The sequence below is a fragment of the Haliotis rufescens genome, unplaced genomic scaffold (assembly GCF_023055435.1).
Source record: "Haliotis rufescens isolate VD_foot unplaced genomic scaffold, xgHalRufe1.0.p SCAF_2, whole genome shotgun sequence".
Taxonomy (NCBI): domain Eukaryota; kingdom Metazoa; phylum Mollusca; class Gastropoda; order Lepetellida; family Haliotidae; genus Haliotis; species Haliotis rufescens.
Window position 1 is genome coordinate 14,382,204 of NW_025963890.1, and position 23,627 is coordinate 14,405,830.

Sequence of the window (23,627 nt, forward strand, 5' to 3'; positions counted from 1 at the left end):
TGATATGGGAATATGTGTTGGTACTTCAGGTGAAGAGAGAGCACAAAATGACCAAGGAGCAATACATCCGCATGAACCGCGGCATCAACGACAGCAAGGACCTGCCAGAGGAGTACCTGTCTGTCATCTATGATGAGATAGCTGGCAACGAGATCAAGATGAAGGCAACTGGAGGACAGAAACCAAGCAAGTCAGCAAGTGAGTCACCAGATCTCTATGTGCAGTCAAGCAGCACGTGTTATATTAAGGCCAGACACTGCACCTTACAATTGACAAAATGCTTCACAAGTATTTGTTAGTTTTAATTGGTTACAACTTTGAGGTATACATATTAACAATTGAAATGGAGTCTTTTCCAGGTGATGTTGCCACCGGTTGCCATGGAAACATCCAAGATGGCCGCCGCAAGCCTGAAAAAGATTGAAATTAGTTTCAGTTTTTCTCTAAGACCAATAAAGATATTTATATAATTTCAATTGTATAACAAAGCTTGTATGGTGTTGGGTACAATGACAGAGAGAAAAATTGAAAAAAGACTGGTATATATTTTTAAAATAATTTTTCAAAATTTCACATTTTTTAGGTTGATTTTTACCCATAATTTATTTTTTTAAATCAAAATGGCAAACAAATTTTAAAAAGTCTCTCTGTTATTGTGTAAAGTAATCCTCTGCCTATATGTACACTAAATTTCATTCAAATCGGGCCAATAATGGTTGAGATCTATGTTCACTAAGATCCAAAATGACGTTAATGGAGAAAATGAGGAAATAAGTTTGTACATGGTTTTCTTCCTTCAGCACCTATTAAACACTTACAAAATCTTAGTTTACTGATGGGATGTATTCAAGATACATAAAACAATGCATGTACAAAGAAATAACAGGACTTAAAACTCCCCAGCACCATACAACAAGCCTTCAGCTGCCTCAACATGAACTCGGTCCCTTTTTTTAGCCTCCCACTTTGCACTACGTTCTATCTTAGATGTCTCCTGGCTTTGCTTCCTTGCTTTGAGGGTTCTCACATTATCAAGTCTTTCAATAGAAGCTGCTGTTATTTCATTAGCTTCTATTGCAAGCTTGTTAATTACCTGAGTAATGTGACATGTACCCTCATTGAACGAAGCTATTGCAGACGCCACTGCCCGATGCAACCGCCTTGCACCCACAAAAATGGTCTTCGGACAACGGGACTAGATCACGGAATGCAAGCATTCATTAGCATTCTGTGTCTTGCCTTTCACCATCCTCTTAAGGAGGTTTTCATCAGACATTCTTTGATACACAGGTACCATCTTTTCTGCAATTTCTGCATCGAGACAATGTCTGATGTTGACAAAACTTCCTTAGTATTTTCAACAACAACCTGTGAAAGAATGTTTTGTTTTTGTTGAAATGTCTTAGGATGGAGACCTTCCATTCCAAAACCCAGATAAAACATTTTCATTGCAGCATGACCAAGTCCTACCTCTGACAGAGCATAAAAATGTCATTGACCTGAAAGGGATTGGTACCAGATTGATTACCTTACCTTTGTGAAGTGTAATTTTTTGCAACACACATCTGACAGTTTTGACATGTCAACATAACGTTTACAGCAAATCCAAATCTATCAAAATTGTCACTCTTTTCAAACAACAAAGACCCCTGTTCGTGACATGATAGGCATTCAATCTCTTGAAAAAATAAATTCATTTGTCTCATGTCAATTAACATCCATTGAGGTTTTGGTTCATCATTGTCAAGCACGGGAGATTTGATATTTTCAGCAGCTTTAAATTTTGATAGTTTTATGTCGCTGCGTGAAGTTGCATTCAATAAAAAATAATTCTCACCTTCATTGTCTCCAACGGGGATGTTTTCCCCAACGGCGTGGTCCCCGGATGATTCCGATGCATCTAAAACGTCCAAGCTGTCAGAATCTGACACAGGGATGATCGCGCTGTCAACACGGGTCGTAACTCTAACACCGCATTTCGAACGTGCCTGCTTCAACTGACTTGCCCTTCGCCTCCTATTCTAACCATAGGCGTGTTGTGACCCGTGTTTTGACCTCATTTTAAAAAAATACAACAATTTTCAGTTAAGAAAATATCAAAAACGATGTTTGCCTGTCAATCTTTTCGCAAAGCAGCCGCCATTTTGTATACCTACCGGAAAAGACCGGTGTTTTGTTGCTAAGCCGAATGGTGCATTGTGGGATACGTTTTACTTTATTTGGATCGAACGAATATTCCCGAATGTTGCATTACGGGATATTTCTCCTTAAATGGTAATTTACGTACGAATGTCTCGCGGGAAAAACCGACGATAGCCTCACGTGGAATATCTATTTTTAGAATGTTTTTGCACAGAAAGATGGCGGAAACGATCAGCTTTCTATCGATGTATAACATGAAGGGGTTCGTTACAGCTGCGGGGGCGTTGTCATGGGTGAAAGTTCAGGTTTTTCCACATTGATTACGATCATATTTAAAAACAATACCACACATTATGATTTTAATAACGTTTTTTATTCAGTAAATGTACACAATATCGTAAAAAACATGTTGCATCACAAAGTACATGTATTATATATGCGAAAAAAATCAAAATCTCGATTTTGACATATTGAAGCAATTATGTTAATTTAAGGTGCCGTGTCTGGCCTTAAAGTCTAGCAGATTAACAAAATTGATGCCTTATCAGCTTTGTCAGAGCTGCAGAAAAGTTTGCTTGTTTATTAGGGGGCTTGACCACTTAGTTTGTTTGTCTCAGGCATTGCAGGGGTACAGATAGGATGTCTAAGAGCAGCAATTTGCTGTGCCAGAAACCTATGATCATGGGTTCGAATCCCGGTTGGCCCTCATTTTAATTCTAGGTTTGTCAGCATCATACACATGCTTGTGGGTTTCACCAAAGTGGTTAAATTCTATGACCTACATCACTTCTGGCTTAACTCCCACAGTGTACTCACATGCCATGATATTACTGGCAGTGTTTGCATTGGTCTCCACAATAAAGGGGGTCCCCTTGAACATGTTAGCCGTGAGCGACGCAGATGCAGACTATCTAGGAGGATTGGGAGCATGCACCTCCATGCTGTTCAAAGCAATGTGAAACGCTAGGCTATCTAGGAGGATTGGGAGCATGCACCTCCATGCTGTTCAAAGCAATGTGAAACGCTAGACTATCCAGAGGGGTTGGAGCATGCACCCCCATGCTGTTCAAAGCAATGTGAAACGCTAGACTATCCAGAGGGGTTGGAGCATGCACCCCCATGCTGTTCAAAGCAATGTGAAACGCTAAACTATCTAGGGGGGTTGGGAGCATGCACCCCCATGCTGTTCAAAGCAATGTGAAACGCCAGGCTATCTAGGAGGATTGGGAGCATGCACCCCCATGCTGTTCAAAGCAATGTGAAACGCTAGACTATCTCGGGGGGTTGGGAGCATGCACCACCATGCTGTTCAAAGCAATGTGAAAGGCTAGGCTATCCAGAGGGGTTGGAGTATGCACCCCCATGCTGTTCAAAGCAATGTGAAATGCTAGACTATCCAGAGGGGTTGGAGCATGCACCTCCATGCTGTTCAAAGCAATGTGAAACGCTAGGCTATCTAGGGGGGTTGGGAGCATGCACCCCCATGCTGTTCAAAGCAATGTGAAACGCTAGACTATCCAGAGGGGTTGGAGCATGCACCACCATGCTGTTCAAAGCAATGTGAAACGCTAGACTATCTAGGGGGGTTGGGAGCATGCACCCCCATGCTGTTCAAAGCAATGTGAAACGCTAGACTATCCAGAGGGGTTGGAGCATGCACCACCATGCTGTTCAAAGCAATGTGAAACGCTAGACTATCCAGAGGGGTTGGAGTATGCACCCCCATGCTGTTCAAAGCAATGTGAAACGCTAGGCTATCTAGGGGGGTTGGGAGCATGCACCCCCATGCTGTTCAAAGCAGTGTGAAACGCTAGGCTATCTAGGGGGGTTGGAGCATGCACCCCCATGCTGTTCAAAGCAATGTGAAACGCTAGACTATCCAGAGGGGTTGGAGTATGCACCCCCATGCTGTTCAAAGCAGTGTGAAACGCTAGGCTATCTAGGGGGGTTGGGAGCATGCACCCCCATGCTGTTCAAAGCAATGTGAAACGCTAGGCTATCTAGGGGGGTTGGAGCATGCACCCCCATGCTGTTCAAAGCAATGTGAAACGCCAGGCTATCTAGGGGGGTTGGGAGCATGCACCCCCATGCTGTTCAAAGCAATGTGAAACGCTAGGCTATCTAGGGGGGGTTGGAGCATGCACCACCATGCTGTTCAAAGCAATGTGAAACGCTAGGCTATCTAGGGGGGTTGGGAGCATGCACCCCCATGCTGTTCAAAGCAATGTGAAACGCTAGGCTATCTAGGGGGGTTGGGAGCATGCACCATCATGCTGTTCAAAGCAATGTGAAACGCTAGGCTATCTAGGGGGGTTGGGAGCATGCACCATCATGCTGTTCAAAGCAATGTGAAACGCTAGGCTATCTAGGGGGGTTGGGAGCATGCACCCCCATGCTGTTCAAAGCAATGTGAAATGCTAGGCTATCTAGGGGGGTTGGGAGCATGCACCCCCATGCTGTTCAAAGCAATGTGAAACGCTAGGCTATCTAGGGGGGTTGGGAGCATGCACCCCCATGCTGTTCAAAGCAGTGTGAAACGCTAGGCTATCTAGGGGGTTTGGGAGCATGCACCCCCATGCTGTTCAAAGCAATGTGAAACGCTAGGCTATCTCGGGGGGTTGGAGCATGCACCATCATGCTGTTCAAAGCAATGTGAAACGCTAGGCTATCTAGGGGGGTTGGAGCATGCACCCCCATGCTGTTCAAAGAAATGTGAAATGCCAGGCTATCTAGGGGGGTTGGGAGCATGCACCATCATGCTGTTTAAAGCAATGTGAAACGCTAGGCTATCTAGGGGGATTGGGAGCATGCACCATCATGCTGTTCAAAACAATGTGAAACGCTAGGCTATCTAGGGGGGTTGGGAGCATGCACCACCATGCTGTTCAATACAATGTGAAACCAACCTCACAATACTGTTTCGTTGTCTGCCTGCAGAGGAGATCACCAGCGACAAACAGCGGCGGTTGCTGTACAATCTGGAGATGGAGAACATGGCCCAGACGGCCAAGGTGTTGATGGAGAGTGTCAGTCATGTCCAGTCCAGCTTCACAATGGCAACTCACCTAGAACATGTCCGACCAATGTTTAAGGTAAGCATATCACATGTTCATTATGTTCTCATTCAAAACTGGAGCTATGAGGGTTATTGCTGTGTTACATCCCTTACTTGTGCCAGGATCCGCTGATCGTGTTATGAGTTGGTTTCACCAAAGTGGTAATCATTCAAGACCTGCATTACTGCAGGCTTTTCTCCCAAATCAAGTTGACACACCATGATATTACTGAAATACTGTACACACGCAGGAACCACACTCCCCATACCCTCACTCACTTCATGTACGCCTTTACAAGAAATGCTTTCACAGTATGTGCTCTATTATCCACAGATGGCATGGACTCCTTTCTTGGCAGCATTTAGTGTGGGTCTCCAAGACTGTGATGATCCAGAAATTGCCTCCCTTTGTTTGGATGGCATCCGATGTGCAATTAGGATAGCCTGTATTTTCCACATGGAGGTAAGTCTAACTTCTTATGATTCAAGAGACTGATTATGACTTTTAGTCAGGGGTGGTTGCATAGCCTGGTGGTTGAAGCATTCCCTCGTCGCGGCGAAGACCTGGGTTTGATTCCAGTCATGGTTACAATTTGTGAAGCCTATTTCTGGTGTCCCCAGTCGTGATATTGTTGGAATAATGCTAAAAGTGGCATAAAACTATACTCACTCCCTCTCTTTGAGTCAAAAGATGAATCATCTTATGATTGTATCAGGACTGATGTCCAGTAATGAATGGTTGAGACCCGTGAAGATCCAGGGTAGAACAGGTCTCCAGCAACCCATGCTTGCCGTAAAAGGTGGCTATGTTTGTCATAAGAGGCCCCTAACGGTATCGGGTGGTCCGGCTCGCTGACTTGGTTGATGCATGTCATTGATCCCAATTGGGTGGATTGATGCTCATGACATCAATCACTGGATTGTCTGGTCCAGACTCGATTATTTACAGACTGCTGTCGTATAGCTGGAATATTGCTGAGTGCTGCGTTAAACAACAAACAAAACAATAAATGGTTCATCACATCAGTACCCCTAGCTTCCGTATGTCAGGCCTGCAGCACCCAGCAGGAACTGGTCTCCGTGTGGACGCAGATACTAACTGTAGTAGATTCACTTTCAGCTGGAGCGAGATGCTTATGTTCAAGCCTTGGCCCGCTTCACCCTTCTAACTTGTGCAACACCCATCACCGAGATGAAAGCTAAAAATATAGACACTATCAAAACCCTGATCTCCGTGGCCCATACGGATGGGAACTACCTGGGCAAGTCGTGGTTGGAGGTGAGTGTTTTAATCTGTATGTTCATCAAAGAACTGTTGAGCTCAGTGGAGCAAATATTTTGATTATTCTGCATCAATAACACCCTGAAGTCGAAAAAAATCATTTTGACACCTGGGTTACATGTTTTTATCTCCAATCAAAGTTTGACAGGAATGCTACTCGTTAACCGTTCACTATTTCTTTATTAAAGTTTCTAGACAAGTTCCAATGAGGGTAAGGTGCTTCTGATGCCAAACTCTGAAACCTTCATAATCTATCCAATCAACCTTGCAAATTTATCAGGGTTTTGGACTGGTGCTTCATGTTGTCACGGAAATATAAAATGATTTCTTTACAACTGAAAGGATACAACGATGGCAGGGGAAATGGATGACTTTGCTTTCTTATTTACGCTGATATTGAAAGAAAGGATCTTCAACCTGCATGCACAGAAGACATTTTATATTTTGATGTTTATTTTCTCTTTTTAGATCCTGCGATGCATCTCTCAGTTAGAGCTAGCACAGTTAATCGGCACTGGTGTGAAAACAAAATACATCTCAGGACACTCCAGCCACTCTCAGGCTGGTCACCCAGTGGAAGCGTTCGACCCCGAAGGTAGTGAGGCTCTTGACTAACTTTAAGTATCTTATAAATAATCTTTGTACTGATCACAAAATGTAAAGTGAATGTTGGCTTGTGCAGTCGAGGTATTCCAACTTTTAATTGTATCTGTGAGTTTACCCATTAGTCTATGGTGGCATAATTCGATGTGCCAAGTCGTGTCCCTTGGGCATGTACGAAACCTATTATCATGGGTTCGAATCCCTGCATCACTTCGGTCTTTCCTCCCACAGTAAGCTGACACACTGTGATATAACTGAAATACTGTTCAAAGTAGTGTTAAAACCAACTCACACACTCATATTCATCAGACCACTGAACCCATTCACTCACGAACACCTTCTCTAGCAAACTGCTGACATGGTTTTTTGTAATGGTATGCATCATAGCAATACTTTTGAAACAGTTGCTGCAATAGTGGTTTAAACTACTGAAATACTTTAGTAGTGGTTATTGCCCTAGACAGTAGGTGCTGTTTTCTGCAGCCAAAACATATTAAAATTCTGTACAAGTGATTTCTGCAAGATGGCTACTTTTCTACACTAAGTGATGGGTGGTGGGATAGCCTAGTGGTTAAAGCATTCGCTCATCACGCCAAATTCCCTGGTTTGATTCCACACATAGGTACAATATGTGAAGCCTATTTCTGGTGTGCCCCGTCGGGATATTGCTGGAATATTGCTAAAGTTGGCATAAAACCATACTCACTCACTCACTCACTCTACACTGAGTTGACATTTCTGCAAAATATTCCATGACCGCGGAATACAGCTGGGAGATAGTCAAGCCTATTTGGCATGTCAATTTGCATCTCAAATGTGCTGGCAAGCCAATTCCACATGGAGTTAAATACAACCAATGGCCTGTATGTATGTGCTGTTGTGATCTAATGTAGGTGTCAAGTCTGTGTGTTGTTTTCGTCTCCAGTGATTGCCCGGGGGCCCCTGGACCGTCAGCGGCTGGCCAACTTTCATGAGACAGTTGGGGAGACGAGCTCGCAGAGTGTGGTGGTGGCAGTAGACAGGATCTTCACAGGCTCGGTCAAACTAGATGGTGTTGCCGTAGGTAAGCATGGTGCAGAATGAGCCCCGACTGGCATGTTTGGATTCCAGACAGAACATAACTAGTAGGGCTGGGACGAGTCCAAATCATTTACTACCAGGGTACCCGACCCCCTATTAACCCCAAACACAACGCCCTATTAAACCCCGACCCTACCTGGATACCTACAGTAGGTCTCAAGAGTTGGTTACAAAATGTCTAATAAGGCATTGTTTTACTGTACCCCTGGCAAAAAGTATTTAGATACCCGTATAAAACAATCTGGTAATGCATACACTGAAGTTTACTGAAGTTGTATCTTTACTCAAGACATATAAACGTCAGAAGGAATTCGGGTAATAGTCAGAGAGATATGCGAAGAGACTTGTAGGTAACCATGGAGTTAAAGTATTGAATTTTTCTCATAAAACAATACATCACGTGACTGGGAACCCGGATCCTACTCCCTACCCACTCGACCCGAGGACCAGTTCTAATAACTAGTATGTGTTGCTTCTCAATAAAGTCAACTGAGGAGGATGGAGTTATAACACTGTGTGACTGGATGATTGTGTGTTATAGTGCCCTAATGGAATCTAGTTTAGCTCTTGCAGTCATGGTTTGAGTTCCTGGTTTGCCTGGCTCTGTGTCTCTTGTCACAGCCTGCCATGATGTAACAGCTTCAACATATTTTCTGTGCAGGCATTTAAGAAATGACTTTCACTTTGTGTGAGTTCATTGGAGTGTGAACCTTCATGAAGTGAGGGCCAAACTGTATCAACGTAAGAAATTATTTGTGTTTGATTGAGTGGGCGACAATATGAATGAATGTAAGCGAAAAATGCTGAATAAAAACTGCTTGCTAAATGTCAATCTCAAAGGGAAGTGCATGTCATATGTTTGGTTCAACTTTGTTTCAAAATTTTCAAAGAATTTATGATAATTTTTTCAGTTAGTAACAAAATTAGTTGATATCTGGTTAATGGAATTAAAGTTCCCTCATCTGTCTTTTGATATAGAAGTGCTAACTCAGGTCGGGTGGGTAGGACCCGGGTACCCACAGGACTACCCGGACCCGGGTTAGTCACGTGATTATATATATTTTTTAATGGCAAAAATTATCTAGAACTCTATGGTTACACTATAAGAGACAAATATTCACATTTCTTTCTGACTATATAGGTCCTTCTGACTTCTGACCAGATCAGTTTATACGTGTATCTAAATACATTGTGACAGGAGTACAGTCAAAAGTTTCCCAATTGGACATTTTGTACCAATCTCTTGAGACCTGCAGTGGGTACCTTGGTAGGGTCAGGTAATGGGGTAATAGTGCTAACTTTCAGATATTTGAAACAGTTTGGCAGATTAAGGTTTTCTATCACTTTGTTTTGCAGTTTCTTGCTTGCCATGCCCCACATGGGTGTTCCAGGATGTCTTTAGTGCCCAGTAATCCTATTTGTATGAGCCGACTTATGAAGATTGGATGGCCAGGTGTCTTGGCAGATTGTTTGAAGTGGTGTGCAGATTGGTTATCATGCTTTCAGTCACCGGTTTTCACTGTCCAGGCTTAGCTAGCTACAGGCAGCTGTGACATAGCTGGATTATTGCTTCCTGTGGCGTTCAGCAACAATTACTCGCTCACTCACCTACTTGACAATTGTATGGTTTTAATATTCAGTTTATAGTGACATATTATATATTCATGTAAAATGGTTATAGAATAAGAGCATGTTCTGAAATGAACCTGCCATTTCACCAATTTCCCCTCCCATCTGTAGTGGAGTTCACGAAGGCGCTGTGCCAGGTGTCGATGGACGAGTTGGCCAGCCACAGTCACCCCCGGATGTTCAGTCTACAGAAGATCGTGGAGATCTCCTACTACAACATGGGCAGGGTCCGTCTGCAGTGGTCCAGGATATGGCAGTACCTCGGGGACCACTTCAACAAGGTGCGGACCTAGTACTAGACAGACGAGGGGACACAGGTCGCCCATCCGTTATTACGCTGTGGCGTTAAGCAAACACAACTGTTTTGGTGAACGTCTTGGGCAGAGTATAATCACCTGATGCAAAATAAAATATAACTTTAATGTGTAAACATGTATCAGAATATTGTTGGGATTTTTGGTGGCATATCTGGTGCTGTGAATTGTTCTTTGGGAATATCATTCACTGGTATTTTGTTCACATCTAAAGGATTGTCTGTGTTCACTGATTCCACTGATTGCTGTTGCAGGTGGGCTGCAACCCCAATGAAGACATTGCTTTCTTTGCTGTTGATTCCCTCCGTCAGCTCTCCATGAAGTTCATTGAAAAAGGAGAGTTTGCAAATTTCCGTTTCCAGAAAGATTTCCTAAGGCCTTTTGAGCATATCATGAAAAGAAATAGGTGAGTCTTTAATGTTAGTTCTCTGGGAATCCCAGGTTTGATTGGATCACCAACATTTATGCTTGTCACACAACTGGCAACTGTATGGATTGGGTGGTCAGGCTTGGCGACCTTTTTTTATTGCTGGTTCAATAATTTATGATACATGGTCAGAATGTGGCATTAAACAACAAGCAAAAGTTCATTTCAAAATGAAATCCTTGAAAATGAATGTGTCCTGATTATTTCAATCAGTTAAGTATTGTGTTAGACATTTTGCATGAGATTATTATGATGCCTTGTTCAGATCCCCAACAATCCGTGACATGGTTGTGAGATGTGTGGCACAGATGGTCAACTCCCAAGCAGGAAATATCCGGTCTGGTTGGAAGAATATCTTCAGTGTGTTCCACCTAGCTGCCTCCGACCATGATGAGGGGATCGTGGAACTGGCGTTCCAGACTACCGGCAAAATTATTTGTGAGTTGATGGTTGACTTACTGGGATAATGCCAGACCTTAGATTGTCATCTTCCTCGGATGTGTCTGTGCCTATTCATGGGCTTCCTCAGCATTTGACACTTGGTTGATTGTCAATACTTATGTATGGAAAAGAGAAGTAACTAATAATATATGACACAAAGTAACGCCTCCGATTGGAAGCAGGGCTCTATTCCTGCTCTATACATGTGCAAATTATGTAATATCTGTTTCCGCTACCCGGTAACTGAATTAATAAAAAATATAACATATTGCAATAAAAGAAGAAAAATAATAGCAAAGTACCTGTCTAAATATGACTTTCTGATGTTCATCTTCTTAGATTCAAACTAATGTAACCGAGTGAAATTAATGTACCCTAAGGGGGTAGCCTAGTGGTTAAAGTGTTTGCTTGGTACGCCAAAGGCCATGGTTCAATTCTCCACATGTGTGCAGTATGAGAAAGCCTTGTCTGGTGTCAACTTCTGTGCTAAAATTGCCATAAAACCCAACGTTTTTCTAGAAGTAATGGGGGGCGGTCGGGTAGCCTAGTGGTTAAAGCGTTAGCTCGTCACGCCGAAGACCCGGGTTCAATTCCCGACATGGGTACAATGTGTGAAGCCCATTTCTGGTGTCCCCCGCCCTGATATTGCTGGAATATTGCTAAAAGCGGCGTAAAACCTCACTCACTCACTCACTCTAGAAGTAATGTTTTTGACACCTTAAGCCCTGCTGGGGGTAGTTGGGGACTCTTATTTCAGTGATCCACCATGGAATGAAGGTACAAGCTGTATATTTCTTGTTTTCAGCCAGCATATTTGAGAAACATTTTTTTGCCGTGATTGACTCATTCCAAGATGCTGTCAAGTGCCTGTCGGAGTTTGCGTGTAACGCTGCATTCCCTGACACTAGCATGGAAGCCATCAGGCTGATCAGGAACTGTGCCAAGTACGTCGCAGAGAAGCCTCATGTGAGTACACCAGCTTCCTAGGCTAGTGGACAACATTGTCAATGGCCGACTACATGGAGCAAGTAGGGAGCCAAGGGCAGGGCTTCAGATTAATACTTCTGATTCAAGGGGGCGGTGGGGTAGCCTAGTGGTTAAAGTGTTGGCTCATCACGCCGAAGACCCAGGTTCAATTCCCCACATGTGAAGCCCATTTTCCGGTGTCCCTCGCCATGATATTAGTGGAATACTGCTAAAAGCGTTGTAAAACCATATTCGCTCACTCTGGGTCAAGTGACACAAGACCTGGGAAATGTTTCGGCCAGGAGACTCATATGGCCAAGGAACATGAAGGGTTATTAATTATTTATTTGATCAGTGACAAAGTGCGGGAATAATGGCCAATTGTGTAGATACAGTGTAGTGGACTGCTAGCGAAGAAGTAAATGACAGGATCCATCAGCTATCCCCATGAGAAGTCCCCATTACCCAATGCTTGTCGCAGATGCTGAGTAGAATGTGATAGAGTGGTTACGTACCCGATATATTTTCCTATTGGTTGTTGCTCATGATATCCACCACTGGTTTTCCCAAATATCTACAGATTGCCCCAATAGGGGCTGTATTGCTGGTTGGTGTAACTCCAGTGTTCTCACTCTAACTGTAAAGGCTAGTATATTGGTGGTCAAGTTCATTGAAAGATTGACCTCTTGTGTCATAAGATGTGCTTGAGTCATCACACTAACCACAGCAGCAAGCTGCATTGATCACACACTTACTGGTGTATTTCTGACCTATTGTGGGGCGGTAGGGTAGCCTAGTGGTTAAAGTGTTCGCTCATCACGCCGAAGACCCGGGTTCGATTCCGGACATGGGTACAATGTGTGAAGCCCATTTCTGGTGTCCCCCCGCAGTGATATTGCTGGAATATTGCTAAAAGCTGCTTAAAATCAAACTCACTCACTCACTCACTCTGACCTATTGTTATCTTGTGCCCCAGATGTTCCGAGATCATACAGGGGAGGAGGTGTCAGTCCCGGAGGATGACCGGGAGTGGGTGCGAGGATGGTTCCCAGTGTTATTTGAACTGTCCTGTGTCATCAACAGGTGTAAATTGGATGTCCGCACACGGTAAGAACTCTCCCACACACATCAGTGCTGCCATCAGTGAATAAGACCTGGGCCCACTTGCACAAAGCTATCTTAGCACTAAGATGATCGTAACGCCCATACTTTAACATAGGCTTACAATAGTGTTAGCGCTAAGATCGCTTTGTGCCAGTGGGCCCTGATGCTTTGCACTGGCTGAGAAATATTTCCAAAATACCTTTTATGCTGTATATGCAAAAGTAAGGATAAGATATATGGATGAACAATTTCATATCTTTTCACTAGGGGTAGCCTAGTGATTAAAGCGTTCGCTCGTCATGCCGAAGACCCGGGTTCGATTCCTGACATGGGTACAATGTGTGAAGCCCATTTCTGGTGTCCCCCGCCGTGATATTGCTGGAATATTGCTAAAAGCGGCGTAAAACCATACTCACTCACTCACTCACTCCTGAAGAATGACTTCTCCCTCTTCTGTACGATACACATGTACACAGATTCCTTTGACTAATGCTGCTGTTTGTATTTCAGAGGTCTGACTGTGATGTTTGAGATCATGAAGACGTATGGAGAAACATTCCAGCCACATTGGTGGCGAGATCTCTTCAATATTATTTTCCGTATTTTTGATAACATGAAACTACCTGAACAGTTGAATGAGGTGAGTGAAGCCCTGCTGACTGATAGTTAATTGTATAGTCCCTTTTGGGAATTTAAAGTCATCTGCAAGTACGACCAGTCCTTTTGTGTCATAAATTTGCTAATCCTAAATGTTGTATTTTCTGTCCACAGAAGAATGAATGGATGACGACAACATGTAACCATGCACTGTATGCTATTGTGGATGTGTTCACGCAGTACTACGATGTCCTCAGTGATATCCTCCTGTCGGACCTCTACCAGATGCTGCACTGGTGTGTCCAACAGGGTGAGTACAACACGCAGGTAGGGCAGGTATGACACACAGGCAGCGCAGGTATGACACAGGCAGCGCAGGTATGACACAGGCAGCGCAGGTATGACACAGGCAGGGCATTTATGACACAGGCAGGGCATTTATGACACAGGCAGGGCAGGTATGACACACAGGCAGCGCAGGTATGACACAGGCAGCGCAGGTATGACACAGGCAGCGCAGGTATGACACAGGCAGGGCATTTATGACACAGGCAGGGCATTTATGACACAGGCAGGGCAGGTATGACACACAGGCAGGGCAGGTATAACACAGGCAGGGCAGGAAGACACACAGGCAGGGCAGGTATGACACACAGGTACGACACAGGCAGGGCAGGTACGACACACGGGCAGGGCAGGTAGACACACAGGCAGGGCAGGTAAGACACACAGGTACGACACACGGGCAGGGCAGGTACGACACACAGGTACGACACACGGGCAGGGCAGGTACGACACACGGGCAGGGCAGGTAGACACACCGGCAGGGCAGGTAGACACACGGGCAGGGCAGGTAGACACACAGGCAGGGCAGGAAGACACACATGTACGACACAGGCAGGGCAGGTAGACATACAGGTAGGGCAGGTAGACACACAGGTACGACACAGGCAGGGCAGGTAGACACACAGGCAGGGCAGGAAGACACACAGGTACGACACAGGCAGGGCAGGTAGACACGCAGGTACGACACAGGCAGGGCAGGTAGACACACAGGCAGGGCAGGAAGACACACAGGTACGACACAGGCAGGGCAGGTAGACACACAGGTAGGGCAGGTACGACACACAGGCAGGGCAGGTATGACACACAGGCAGGGCAGGTATGACACACAGGCAGGACAGGTACGACACAGACAGGGCAGGTAGACACCCAGGCAGGGCAGGTAGACACACAGGCAGGGCAGGTACGACACACAGGTAGGGCAGGTAGACACACAGGCAGGGCAGGTAGACACACAGGTAGGGCAGGTAGACACACAGGTAGGGCAGGTAGACACACAGGCAGGGCAGGTAGACACACAGGCAGGGCAGGTAGACACACAGGTAGGGCAGGTATGACACACAGGCAGGGCAGGTAGACACACAGGCAGGGCAGGTATGACACACAGACAGGGCAGGTAGACACACAGACAGGGCAGGTATGACACAGGCAGGGCAGGTAGACACACAGGCAGGGCAGGTAGACACACAGGTAGGGCAGGTATGACACACCGGCAGGGCAGGTAGACACACAGGCAGGGCAGGTAGACACACAGGTAGGGCAGGTATGACACACAGGCAGGGCAGGTAGACACACAGGCAGGGCAGGTAGACACACAGGCAGGGCAGGTATGACACACAGGTAGGGCAGGTAGACACACAGGCAGGGCAGGTAGACACACAGGTAGGGCAGGTACGACACAGGCAGGGCAGGTATGACACACAGGTAGGGCAGGTAGACACACAGGCAGGGCAGGTAGACACACAGGCAGGGCAGGTAGACACACAGACAGGGCAGGTAGACACACAGACAGGGCAGGTATGACACAGGCAGGGCAGGTAGACACACAGGCAGGGCAGGTAGACACACAGGTAGGGCAGGTATGACACACAGGCAGGGCAGGTAGACACACAGGCAGGGCAGGTAGACACACAGGCAGGGCAGGTAGACACACAGGCAGGGCAGGTATGACACACAGGCAGGGCAGGTAGACACACAGGTAGGGCAGGTAGACACACAGGCAGGGCAGGTATGACACACAGGCAGGGCAGGTATGACACACAGGCAGGGCAGGTACGACACGGGCAGGGCAGGTATGGCACACAGGCAGGGCAGGAAGACACACAGGCAGGGCAGGGCATAAATAAATATTTCGTTGTTGCATGATTAGAAAACACATTCCGACTGTCACTTTAATGATCTGTTAAGCAACGCTCTGATTGGTTGGATGAAAGGTCGTTCTGATGTGAACCGTAATGGGATGTCCTCAGATCTTTGTTTAGCGATAGTGAAAACTAAGATCTGATTTTAATGAGATTGAGGCAGGGCAGGTACGACACATCAGTCTTCGTGAGCAGTAATTGTTACGTTGTTTGTGTGCAGACAATGAGCAGTTGGCTCGCTCTGGGACCAACTGCCTGGAGAACCTGGTGATCTCTAATGGCATCAAGTACGCCCCGGAGGTATGGGAGAAGACCTGCAGGTGCATGCTGGACATCTTCAAGTCTACCATTCCACACTCGTAAGTCTGTCCGAGTTCAATTGTTACTTCATATAAATAGATTGTAATAATAACCCAACTCTCGTAAGTCCTCAAGCTTGTCCTTTGTTTCTCAGAAGTTCAGTTGTTGCTTCATATGAATAGATAATGACCCAACTCTCTTAAGTCCTCAAGTTGTTCTTTGTCTCTCAGAAGTTCAGTTGTTGCTTCATATGAATAGATAATGACCCAACTCTCTTAAGTCCTCAAGTTGTTCTTTGTCTCTCAGAAGTTCAGTTGTTGCTTCATATGAATAGATAATGACCCAACTCTCTTAAGTCCTCAAGTTGTTCTTTGTCTCTCAGAAGTTCAGTTGTTGCTTCATATGAATAGATAATGACCCAACTCTCTTAAGTCCTCAAGCTTGTCCTTTGTCTCTCAGAAGTTCAGTTGTTGCTTCATATGAATAGATAATGACCCAACTCTCTTAAGTCCTCAAGCTTGTCCTTTGTTTCTCAGAAGTTCAGTTGTTGCTTCATATGAATAGATTATGACCCAACTCTTGTAACTCCTCAAGCTTCTCCTTTGTCTCTCAGAGGAGTTTCTTGCCTCTAAGGAGTGCAGTTGAATATGAATAAATAATGCAATATTCTACAAAGTTGTTATAAATACCACGTATGTATCATTGAGTGTTACGATTCTCTTTCCAGGTTATTGTCATGGAGACCCGAGGATGAGATGGACTCTGTGTCACCATCCAAAGACACTGCCAGTGATTATGATGCAAACTCCATGGACAATCAGGTAAGTTCCAAATCTAATGGTTATTACACCATGTTACCCTATAATAATTCTCGCTACAGACCGCCTCCGTGGTCTAGTGGTAGAGCGTCCAGTTGGAGAGCGGAAGATCCAGGGTTAAATCCCCACCCCATCAGTATACGGTCTCTGAGTGGGGTATTCATGTTAAACTGCGGCATGGTATCTCAGTGGGCTAGCACTATAAAATCGGCATTAGTCCGGACTAGTACAAGCAGCCACACACACATGCACTTGCATTTCCCCATTCACCTCGCCTCACTCACTACATCAGTGAACATATTCATCTGTATTGACGCACAGGTGGCCCAGTTTTCTAAGGCACCACAATTCGCTGTGCAGAGTTGGACATGCAGGAAACCTATGAGCCTTGGTTCGAATCCCGGTTTGCCCCGAGTATGTTTCTAGGTTTGTCAGTACCATACCCGTGCCCGTGGGTTTTACCAAAGTGATAAACATCTGAGACCTGCATCACTTCCGCTTTCCTCCCACATTAAGCTGACACGCCGTGATATAACTGGAATAATGTTCAAAGCGGCGTTAACTTAACTCACTCATTCACTTACTTTTCATCTGTATGAAGCATGCTCCATGATGTATAATTTAGGTCTCCAGTGACACACAGACACAGTGATAACCTGGCAGTACATCACTGCCACAAGCCAAGTTGATAGACCTGAATTTTCTCTCGTGTTAATTCTGTTATCAAAGCTACTAGTGAGGATCCGGGGTACAATTGGTCTTCCGCAACTATGCTTGTCGTAAGAGGTGACTAATGGGATTGGGTGGTCAGGCTCACTGACTTGGTCGATGCATGTCACCATATCCCAACTGCTCGGATCGATGCTCATGATGTCAATCACTCGATTGTCTGGTCCAGACTTGATTATTTATAGGCCACCGTCATATAGCTGGAATATTGCTGAGTGCGGCATTAAACAACAAACAAACAAAGCAAACGAATGTTATCAGAGCAGTACAGCATAATGAAAACCTATCAATGGCCATAGGCAGAGATACTAGGTTGACCGCAAGGAACTCTGGGTAGCAGAGGTACTTTAAGATGGGCTTTGCAAAGGCAGGAGAGCACAATAGAGAGGGAGAGGGTTGGGGGTCTTGTAGATCAGCACACTTCACAACCAACACTCTATGGTCAGTTGAAGCATGTATGACTCTTGGGGATTCATGGCAAAACTGGTCCCCAGTGTGTTTGTCATAAGACTGACTAAACTGAGGAATGAGTAGTTACAATGTGTTTGGCTGATTGTGTGGGAAAGAGGAAGTAGTGTACTCACACAAGTTTATTGATGTCAACAGGACACCAGGTCAGAGTCTGGTCTGTCCCTTGAAAGTAACCACGAGAGCGGCAAGTTGAGGCGAGCGGACAGCATTGGCAGTAACGTCTCCGTGGAGTCACGGGATCACAAAATACCTCGATCAAGTAAGACATGCAGTTTCTCAAGTCTCATAAATATTACCTGGTTGCCCAGCCACAATTCATCTTGCTGTAACCCCATTGTATTTTACACAGCCGTAATCGTAGTGGTGAGAGCAGTGCATCAAACATTCTCACTACTCAGTGCCTTCCATAAAATACAAGTAAAATAAGGTTTGGTTGGTCACAGTGTGGTGACCTGATTGTGTATCATTGCATGGATTCTTGCTCAAACTCTGGCTCACCTGGCCCGCACTTGGTTATTTGATTATATGATATGAATGTTGATGACTGCAACCATGGAAACCAATTAAGTGGTAGCTATGTCAACAATGCCAGGCTGATGTGTTTCATTTTACACCAATGGCTTCATGCTCACACTTTCAATCACTGATCCCCTGCAAAGAGATCTGGGTTAAAATTGATCTTCAGCAACTCGCGCTTGTTGTAAGAGGTGTCTAACTGGATCAGGTGGTCAGGCTCACTGACTTGGTTGATGCATGTCATTGCATAGATCGATGCTCATGATGCCATTCACTGGATTGTCTGATTTGATTATTCACTGTAGGCATATAGCTGTAATATTGCTGAGTTCGGTGTACACAACTACTTGTTTGTCTTTGTCTGTGCAGCATTCCACAAAGCAATCCTAGTGTTATCACAACTCCTATTCTTTACCATAGACTTACAATAGTTGTAGCTCTGTGATCACTTGGTGGAATAGGACCGAGGATTACTTACCAGCCACCATGACATGGGGGCAGGAGCGCCGACTACCGCAGGATGTGTACAGATGTTGTGTGTGTGGTGTTGCAGAAGTTGCGACTGAGCAGAAGCTGTTCCAGGGCCTGTTGATCAAGTGTGTGGTGCAGCTCGAGCTCATCCAGACCATCGACAACATCGTCTTCTTCCCCGCCACCAGCAAGAAGGAGGATGCCGAGTACCTGGCTGCAGCACAGGTGAGATGACACAGTTTATTACCTACAAGGGGCAGTCAGGTAGCCTACTGGTTAAAGTGTTCGCTCGTCACGCCGAAGACCGTGGTTCGATTCCCGACATGGGTACAATGTGTGAAGCCCATTTCTGGTGTCCCCCGCCGTGATATTGCTGGAATATTGCTAAAAACGGCGTAAAACCATACTCACTCACTTTTACCTACGAGTGCAAACATATGTGCCCTAGAGTCTCATCACGTCCCAAGACAACAGTGTATTGTTTACGTCATTCGGACGGCATTGTTAACGTCATTCAAATCTTTTGTGACATGAGGTTGGAATGACATCACACTAGAAATGAGGTCGTAGCTAAAGACTGTTGAAGTCATTCTACAAATTGAGGTTTTGCTGCGGTTGCAACTTGCTGTCCTTAAGGTAAACTCTAAAATTCGTCTCTGTATGAAGACATCTACTTCGGTGAAAAATAGAACATTATGTTCGTGTTCATGTCATACTATGTTTATGACCCTCATGCCTAAATTCTGGTATTAAGACACTCGTGTCGTAAACATAGTATGACATGAACACTCATATAATATCCTCTATAGTTGATTGATGTAGATAACCAGTGGAGATAACAAGCAGCACAGGTGTACACTTTGTGTAACTCTGCATACAGAATGCATATCAGCTTTTATACATATACCTCCATAAATGCAAAGATATCTTGAAGAAAGTTCTTAAATAAACCCAGACATTTAGAGGAAGGGGTATGAGTTGAAGAGGCTTTGAACCTACCGTGTATGTATCTGACTTTATCAGTGCAGGCTAACAGTGTTTAGTCAGGTACAGGCTTTGATTCCTACAGTGTATATATCTGACTGTGCAGGCTAACAGTGACGAGGCACAGCTGTTTGACCCATCCCAGCAGAGAGAGGACCAGGGCATGTACCAGTTCCTCAGCTCCAACCAGCTGTTCATGCTCGTCGACTGTCTACTCCAGTCCCACAAGTTTGCCAAAGCTTTTAACTCTAACCACGAACAAAGGAATATACTCTGGAAAGCTGGTACGTGGTACTATTTAACAGTACGACTCACCCAGAGATTGTCACCCACAATCGATCTCATTCACCCACAGTTGATCTCATTCACCCATAGTTGACCTCATTCACCCACAGTCGATCTCATTCACCCACAGTCGATCTCATTCACCCACAGTCGACCTCATTCACCAAGTCGATCTCATTCACCCACATTCGATCTCATTCACCCAGTCGATCTCATTCACCCACAGTCAATCTTCTTCACCCACAGTCGATTTCATTCGCTCACAGTCGATCACATTCACCAACAGTCGATCTCATTCACCCACAGTCGATCTCATTCACCCAGTCGATCTCATTCACCGAGTCGATTTCATTCACCCACAGTCGATCTCACCCACAGCATCTCATTCATCCGGTTGATCTCATTCACCCACAGTCGATCTCATTCACCCACAGTCAATCTCATTCGCCAACAGTCGACCTCATTCACCCACAGTCGATCTCATTCACCCACAGTCGATCTCATTCACCCACAGTTGATCTCTTGCACCCACAGTTGACCTCATTCACCCACAGTCGATCTCATTCACCCACCGTCGATCTCATTCACCCACAGTTGACCTCATTTACCCACAGTTGATCTCATTCACCCACAGTTGATCTCATTCACCCACAAGGTCACAAAACCATCAAGTTTAAATTTTTCTGATAATAGCCCACCCTGTACGTTTGCTGGTTGAATAGCTTTTTGCAGTATGAAGTCCAACCCCATCCCATCCCCACCCTTAGATTAAAAAGAACAACAGAGTGCCGTTGTACAAAGCAATCTTAGCGCTAAGGTGATCGTAACTCCCATACCTTAACACAGTCTTACGTCAGTTTTAGTGCTAAGATTGTTTTGTACAACGAAACCCAGATCAGTTCGGGCTCACTCGGACAAATCATCACAGCAGATAAGCCATTATTGGGTCACTCTTGTACAATAAAATATCCCAAAATCTTTCAACAATTGAATGTGATGCATTTCATGCAGACAATATGTTTCAGGTTTTAAAGGTAAAGCCAAACCCAATTTACTGAAGCAGGAAACACAGAGTCTGGCGTGTCTCTTCCGCATCCTGTTCCGTATGTACAATGATGAAGCAAGGACAGACGCCTGGCCAGACATTGAGAAGAAGTTGCTAGAGTAAGTTCCAATGTTATAGGTCAACAGATGTCAACAGTATGTTTATAATACATTGTTGTTGGTCTGCATTTAAAATGAACATACTCAGTGTTCAAAATGATGAACATCAAGGGGATCCATGCATTATACAAATGTCACAAGATACAGATAAGCTACTGTAGCAGATAACCTCAACACATAACAAAACACTATGTATCTGTGTTTCAGTGTTGTGTGACACTATGTATCTGTGTTTCAGTGTTGTGTGACACTATGTATCTGTGTTTCAGTGTTGTGTGACACTATGTATCTGTGTTTCAGTGTTGTGTGACACTATGTGTCTGTGTTGTGAGACACTATGTATCTGTGTTTCAATGTTGTGTGACACTATGCACTGTGTTTCAGTGTTGTGTGACACTATGTATCTGTGTTTCAGTGTTGTGTGATACAATGTATCTGTGTTTCAATGTTGTGTGACACTATGTATATGTGTTTCAGTGATGTGTGACAATGTGTGTCTGTTTCAGTATTGTGTGACACAATGTATCACACTGTTTCAGTGATGTGTGACACTGTGTGTCTGTTTCAGTGTTGTGTGACACAATGTATCTGTGTTTCAGTGTTGTGTGACACTGTATCTGTGTTTCAGTGATGTGTGACACTATGTATCTGTGTTTCAGTGTTGTGTGACACTGTATCTGTGTTTCAGTGTTGTGTGACACAATGTATCTGTGTTTCAGTGTTGTGTGACACTATGTATCTGTGTTTCAGTGTTGTGTGACACTGTATCTGTGTTTCAGTGTTGTGTGACACTATGTATCTGTGTTTCAGTGTTGTGTGATACAATGTATCTGTGTTTCAGTGTTGTGTGACACTGTGTATCTGTGTATCTGTGTTTCAGTGTTGTGTGACACTGTGTATCTGTGTTTCAGTGTTGTGTGACACTGTGTATCTGTGTTTCAGTGTTGTGTGACACTATGTATCTGTGTTTCAGTGTTGTGTGACACTATGTTTCAGTGTTGTGTGACACAATGTATCTGTGTTTCAGTGTTGTGTGACACTATGTATCTGTGTTTCAGTGTTGTGTGACACTGTGTATCTGTGTTTCAGTGTTGTGTGACACTGTGTATCTGTGTTTCAGTGTTGTGTGACACTGTATCTGTGTTTCAGTGTTGTGTGACACTATGTATCTGTGTTTCAGTGTTGTGTGATACAATGTATCTGTGTTTCAGTGTTGTGTGACACTGTGTATCTGTGTATCTGTGTTTCAGTGTTGTGTGACACTGTGTATCTGTGTATCTGTGTTTCAGTGTTGTGTGACACTGTGTATCTGTGTATCTGTGTTTCAGTGTTGTGTGACACTGTGTATCTGTGTTTCAGTGTTGTGTGACACTATGTATCTGTGTTTCAGTGTTGTGTGACACTATGTTTCAGTGTTGTGTGACACAATGTATCTGTGTTTCAGTGTTGTGTGACACTATGTATCTGTGTTTCAGTGTTGTGTGACACTGTGTATCTGTGTTTCAGTGTTGTGTGACACTGTGTATCTGTGTTTCAGTGTTGTGTGACACTATGTATCTGTGTTTCAGTGTTGTGTGACACTATGTATCTGTGTTTCAGTGTTGTGTGATACAATGTATCTGTGTTTCAGTGTTGTGTGACACAATGTATCTGTGTTTCAGTGATGTGTGACACTATGTATCTGTGTTTCAGTGTCTGCAGCGATGCCCTGGATTACTTCCTGTCCCTGCAGTCTGACAGCCACCGCGAGGCATGGAGCAGCCTCATGTTGCTGCTGCTTACTCGAGTCCTTAAGATGTCCGATCAGAGGGTAGGACTACTTCATCACTTCAATTTATCTGACCCCACCATGATATTGCTGGAATATTGCTAAAAAAAATTCTGATGTTTCCCATTACTTTATCTAATCAATCAACCATCCATCTTTTATCCTTATCCATGGTAAGACAAGTGATCTTGAAACATTTACATAGTAGCTTGTAGAGCTTCAATACTCCTTGGCTGAAGGCAAAAAAGAATCTTTGATCAGACAATTCATCAACACA

The 23,627-nt window shown here is 44.6% G+C and overlaps 1 protein-coding gene and 1 long non-coding RNA gene across 6 annotated transcripts in view; one reads left to right on the forward strand and one right to left on the reverse strand.

Moving 5' to 3' along the window:
* Positions 1–23,627, forward strand: part of LOC124113731 (brefeldin A-inhibited guanine nucleotide-exchange protein 1-like) — a 56,069-nt gene that overhangs the window by 27,057 nt on the left and 5,385 nt on the right. For all 5 annotated transcript variants that reach the window (XR_007222169.1, XM_048399658.1, XM_048399661.1 and 2 more), the window contains 20 exons: positions 30–198; positions 5,080–5,234; positions 5,532–5,660; positions 6,318–6,476; positions 6,948–7,074; positions 8,008–8,145; positions 9,903–10,072; positions 10,360–10,511; positions 10,798–10,970; positions 11,779–11,939; positions 12,916–13,046; positions 13,554–13,683; positions 13,815–13,950; positions 16,065–16,203; positions 16,872–16,965; positions 18,298–18,421; positions 19,232–19,374; positions 20,240–20,417; positions 21,444–21,582; positions 23,275–23,392. Coding sequence is in view for 4 of the 5 variants with exons in the window: in XM_048399658.1 (XP_048255615.1) it covers positions 30–198; positions 5,080–5,234; positions 5,532–5,660; positions 6,318–6,476; positions 6,948–7,074; positions 8,008–8,145; positions 9,903–10,072; positions 10,360–10,511; positions 10,798–10,970; positions 11,779–11,939; positions 12,916–13,046; positions 13,554–13,683; positions 13,815–13,950; positions 16,065–16,203; positions 16,872–16,965; positions 18,298–18,421; positions 19,232–19,374; positions 20,240–20,417; positions 21,444–21,582; positions 23,275–23,392 (2,865 nt within the window). In the remaining variant the exon portion in view is untranslated. The remainder of the gene's footprint in view (positions 1–29; positions 199–5,079; positions 5,235–5,531; positions 5,661–6,317; positions 6,477–6,947; positions 7,075–8,007; positions 8,146–9,902; positions 10,073–10,359; positions 10,512–10,797; positions 10,971–11,778; positions 11,940–12,915; positions 13,047–13,553; positions 13,684–13,814; positions 13,951–16,064; positions 16,204–16,871; positions 16,966–18,297; positions 18,422–19,231; positions 19,375–20,239; positions 20,418–21,443; positions 21,583–23,274; positions 23,393–23,627) is intronic.
* Positions 287–2,656, reverse strand: LOC125382031. Its single transcript, XR_007222170.1, has 2 exons — positions 1,838–2,656; positions 287–410 (listed from the first exon to the last, which is right to left on the reverse strand). It is a non-coding gene; the product is annotated as an uncharacterized LOC125382031 (long non-coding RNA).